At 68.7% G+C, this 4,777-nt stretch overlaps 1 protein-coding gene across 4 annotated transcripts in view; it reads right to left on the bottom strand.

The window, feature by feature from the left end:
- Nucleotides 1-733: 733 nt before the first annotated feature.
- LZTS2 (leucine zipper tumor suppressor 2) overlaps nucleotides 734-4,777 on the bottom strand; it is a 46,684-nt gene continuing 42,640 nt past the window's right edge. For all 4 annotated transcript variants that reach the window (XM_073354536.1, XM_073354537.1, XM_073354538.1 and 1 more), the window contains one exon: nucleotides 734-3,783. In XM_073354536.1, coding sequence (XP_073210637.1) covers nucleotides 3,118-3,783 — 666 coding nt within the window. In that variant the 3' untranslated portion in view covers nucleotides 734-3,117. The remainder of the gene's footprint in view (nucleotides 3,784-4,777) is intronic.

Raw genomic sequence — 4,777 nt, 5'->3', positions numbered from 1 at the left:
CAGACGGACGTCTTCCAGGCCCCCGGGAGGACAGGCAGAGCCCACGGCTATGGGCATCCAGCCCCACGAGCCCGACTGCAGCCTGGCAGGGGTGGGAGAAGAGGCCCCCCGCTCAGTGCGCTGCCAGAGAGCACCAGGTGGCCTCAGCCAGGCCTGGCCCCGGGGAGGGGGCGGCTCCGGCAGCAGGGCCTGGCGCACCCCTGACATGCAGACACCCCCACTGGTCTTGGGTGCATGGGCGAGACTCAGCCCCGGGGGCAGGAGGGCGCAGCGGGGGGCTACCACGCCATGGGGCTGCAATGGCCACGCTGCCTCCGTGCCGCCTCCTGCAGGGGACAGGTCATCGTGTTTTACCGGCCACTGCGGCCCAGGGTGGCTCCCAGCCACAGCCCCACCATCCGGCTCCGAGCTGGAGGCCGTGGGAGAGGCTAAAAGCCCTCCTACTGCTACCGCTCCCCTGCCTGGGGGAGGGAAGGGGAGCATTGCTTCCAGCACGCTGCTTGTGTAAGGACCCCCATACAGCCTAGCCCCCCCCCACACCCCCGGGAGCCCTCCACGAGCTGACTCCCACTGTAGGTTGTTAACTGGGGGGGGGGGGCACCCCATGCACTTTACAGGTACCCGGGTTCGGCCAGCCCCTGGCATCTCACAGTAGGGCGACAGCCCGTGGGTGGTGCTCACACTGCCCCCTCCCATCCGCCCGTTTCCCCCCCCGCCCCAACACACACATCTCTTAAAAACAGAGGGGTGGGTTTTATTAGCACTTTCCTCTCGGTTTGTACAAGAAATTTACACAGCCTGAGAACCAGACAAGGTCAGAAATAAAGTAAAAAAACAGAACAAACCACGCCGGCTGGTGCTGCCCGGGGCAGGGGTGCGGCTTGGTAACAAGCGGATGGACACAGCGCAGATGTTCCTTTGGTCTAGTGCCAACCCTGCCCTTTGTGCCAGGGCAGCTGGGCACCACAGGGCTGATGCGGGGGGGGTGCTGTTCTTAAATAATTTGATCTAATCCTGTATTGTATGTAGCACCCCACCCACCCCCAGGCGCACACATCCCTTCAGGGGCTTTGGCTGTAGCTGGAGGGACGGGCAGATCAGGCTGGGGACAGTACCAGTGGGATGGCAGCTGCCAGACGGGGCACATCAGATCCTGGGGGGGGGGGGCACAGGCCGGGCACAGCAGCTGCCCCAGCCCCTCAGCTGCACTCCAGCTAGGCAGGCGCCCCCCAGCCCTGCCCCTCCAGCTTCCCCTGTGTTCCTGGGTGAGGGCTGTGCCTAGGGATTGGTATCACCATGGAACGAATAGGCCCCAGGAGGAGCCTGGCCTTGAGGGCTGGCACCCGGGGGCAGGATGGGGGCCCAGCCCAACGTAAGGAACGGGGCCCAGTGAGGAAGGGCTGGAGCAGCCTGCCCCCCTGGAGGGAGCTGGTGCCCAGGTCCTTGTTCAGCACAAGGGGCAGCTGCCCCATGGGCAGGCCCAGGGCCTGGCTCAGCAAAGTCCCTGCCTGGCTGCGTAGTGCCCATGGGGCCATTCCCAGAGCAGCCTGGCACACGCCAGGGAGAAAGGGGCAGCTGATCCATGGCCCTGTGCAACAGCTCAGCCTCTGCCCGCCAGACACCACACAGCCCGCCCGCCGCCCACAGCATGGCTGGCTTTGCCTTGCCACAGGAGGGCACGGGGATGGGTGCTGGGCCGGGTGGGGGTGGGGCATGCAGAGGTGCTCCCAGTGGGCTGGGGGTGAGGCTGGGGGAGCACGTGCCAGGCAGAGGCAGACGCTGGGCCAGAAGCAAAAGGCAAAGCCAAGCTGGGGCCAGTCCCGCATGGGATGGGGGCAGAGGGTCCCACCCTGAGCTGGGGCTGGCTAGCAAAACAGGGCAGCAGGGCCCTGGCAATGGAGCGCCAGGACGGGGGCACAGCTCGGCACACGGGAAGACAAGGCAAAGGGCGGGGGTGTGCGCAGACCTCCCCGCCGAGCGATGGGGAGCGGAATCACCATGGACGCTGGCTAGTGAATTGCTACTGCACCCAGGAAGTCCAGACACCTTTCTGTAGGTCCTACAAAAATAGAGTACATTTGAATGGCACAGAAACGAAACCCTGCAAAGCCGGGTGTTTGAAACGCAGAGGGGCAACCAACCTCGGCAGGATCCCTCAGAGCAGAGGGCTGGACGCAGGGAACGCTGAACCCAATGTGCCGTGGGCAGGGGATGCCAGGCATGGGGATTGCACCCGGAGGGCAGAGCTGGGGGAACTGGGCAGAGCAGCCCTGCTCACAGCCCACTAGCTCCTCAATGGGCACCTGGAGGGCGTAGCTCTAGCCGCAAGGCATGTGCCCCACTCGGTCTTTGCCCTGCCTGCCAATACAGCCTCTGCGGGGAGCAGGCCCACAAAAGGGGGAAGCCGGTTTTCGGAGAGGAGCATAGAGATCCCAAGCCCTGGGCTGGACCCTGCACTGACTGGGCAAACCCGCAGCCTGTGGGGGTGCAGAACAGGGGCCTGGCTGGGGGAGGGCTGGCATCGCAGACCGCCCCTGGGGGAGCCCCACCTGACGGCAGGCTGGCAGGCGACGCGTTGAGCCTGGAGTTCGCGCCAGCCCCCGCTCAGCCAGCGAGCCTGGCAGCCACGGAGGCACCCGGCTCTCCCAGGCGGAGGGGGGCCTCCCTCCCACGGCCCAGCCCCATTCCCACCACCACACCGGAGCCAGCCGGGGGGGGGCGGGCGGGGGGCGTGACCAGCACAAGGGGCCTTGGCTCGGGGGAGGCCAGCAGCCCTGCCACCTCCTCACAGCTCACTGGAGGCTCTGGGGCGCGGCAGGAGAGGCGATGGGGCCCATACGGCAGAGGCATGATCCCGGCGCCCCCCCAGCCGGCTACGAGCGGGTGCCGCTAATCCCCTCCCGAGCGCTAAGGGGATCAGCTGTTAATCGGCTCTTCCCAGGCTCGGGCTACAGCCGCCGCAGGCCCAGCTCCCCTTCCCCCATGGACCAGCCGTGGGCACAGCCTGCCCCCGTCCGCGAAGGGCCCCTATGCCAGCTGCCCCCCAAGCAGCCGGCTAACACCCCTCCGGCGGAAGGGGCGGGGCCCAGCTCCCGAGGCAGCGTGGGGCCCGCCGGCTCAGATCTCGGTGGCAGTGATCTCTTCGAAGCAGATCTCGGCCCCGGGCAGGCCGCGCTCGTCCAGCCGCGGGGCCTGCAGCTCCAGGCTGAGCCGGTGCAGGCGGTGCTCCAGCTCCCGGCTGCGCCGGTACATCTGGACGTAGTTGTGCTGTAGCTGCTTCTGGTAGCCGATCACCTGCTCCTTCTCGCCCTGCCAGGTGAGCCGCTCGGCCTCGAAGGCGGCCCGCTGCTCCTGGCCCCGCCGGCGCTCCCGGAGCAGCTCGGCCCGCAGGCCCTGCAGCGTCTCGGCCGCCTGCCGCTGGGCCTTGGCCTCGTCGCTGGCCCGCAGCGGGCTGGCCTCGGGCGGCTCCGGGCAGCGGGGCGGGCGCCGTGCCCCCCGCAGCCCCGCCGCCTCCTGCTCCAGCCGGCCCAGCTTCTCCCGCAGCCGCTCGGCCTCGCCCCGGTGGCGCTGCAGCTCGTTCTCGCACACGGCCAGCTCCAGCGCCCGGGCGCGGGCCGCCTCCTGCAGCCCCCGCGCCGTCTCCTCGCCCGCCTGCCGCTCCGCCCGCGCCTCCCGCAGCTGGGCCCGCAGCAGCAGCAGCTCGGTGCCCCGCCGCGCCAGCCCCACCTGCGACTCCCGCAGCTGCTGCTTCAGCAGGGAGATCTCGCCCGACTTCTGGCACACCTGCGGGGGGGGGGGGGGTGTCAGGCCCCGGGGCTGGCCCCGCCCCAACGATAAGGGCAACGGTCCCCCCAGCCCCCAGAACCGCCCGCCCGTGGGGCTGCCCGAGCCTGGCCCCGAGAACCAGGATCCTGCCCCTAAGCGACACGTTTGCCAACGACACATCGTCCTAAACCAGCCCCCAGAACCGCAGCTGCCTCCCAACGGGGCGGCTCGGCTTTTGGCACCAGCACCCTCTGCACCCGACAGGGCAGCCTGCAGAACTAGAAGCCCCCCCGCCCCCACCCCACTAAACGAGCGTCCCCCGCCAGCCCCCCGCGACTGCCTGCCAAGACGGCGAGGCGAGTGGGTCGCTCCCTCTCCAACGGGAGCAGGACACATGGGCGGCTGGGGGTCTGCTCGGAGAGCCCTCGAGTCTGAGCTCCCCGGGGGCTGGGGCCCAGCCAGATGCCAGGAGCAAGGGGGTGGGGAGGGGGGGGCGTTTTGGAGCCTAGAGACCTCCCCATGGCACGGCCCAGGCCGCGGGTTCTCCTGGTTGTTGGGAGGTGCCAGAGCAAGACCCATACCAACAGGTCTTGCCCAGGGACCCTCCCTTACGCTGGCCTGGCCTCTGCCCTATCTGGAGGGCCCCCCATCTCCTGGGCCTGCTCCACCCCAGCCAGAGAACAGCCCCGAAGTCGCTCCTAGGGCAGATCTCCCAGACAGAGGCAATCATTAAAAACTGCCCGGGACGGCGAATCCGGCAGAGCCCTGGGGGAACGGCTCCGACCGTGTACTACCCTCCCCGGGCAAACGTCCACCTTGGCTGGCTAGCATCACCTGCCAGGCATCGAAGGGCATCAGCCCTGGCCCTGCGAGGCCGAAGGGCCCACCGTCGAGTATTTGCTCCCCCGGTGGGTGTTTCTAGACTGGGATCGAGTACCCCCCTCTTGGCGGAGCTGAACTCACAGCCCCGCGAGTCTCACCCTCCGGGCTCCAAGGGCCCCGGCCAGCTGGG

The sequence above is a fragment of the Lepidochelys kempii genome, chromosome 7 (assembly GCF_965140265.1).
Source record: "Lepidochelys kempii isolate rLepKem1 chromosome 7, rLepKem1.hap2, whole genome shotgun sequence".
Classification (NCBI taxonomy): domain Eukaryota; kingdom Metazoa; phylum Chordata; order Testudines; family Cheloniidae; genus Lepidochelys; species Lepidochelys kempii.
This window is presented reverse-complemented; position numbering and strand designations above follow the sequence as displayed.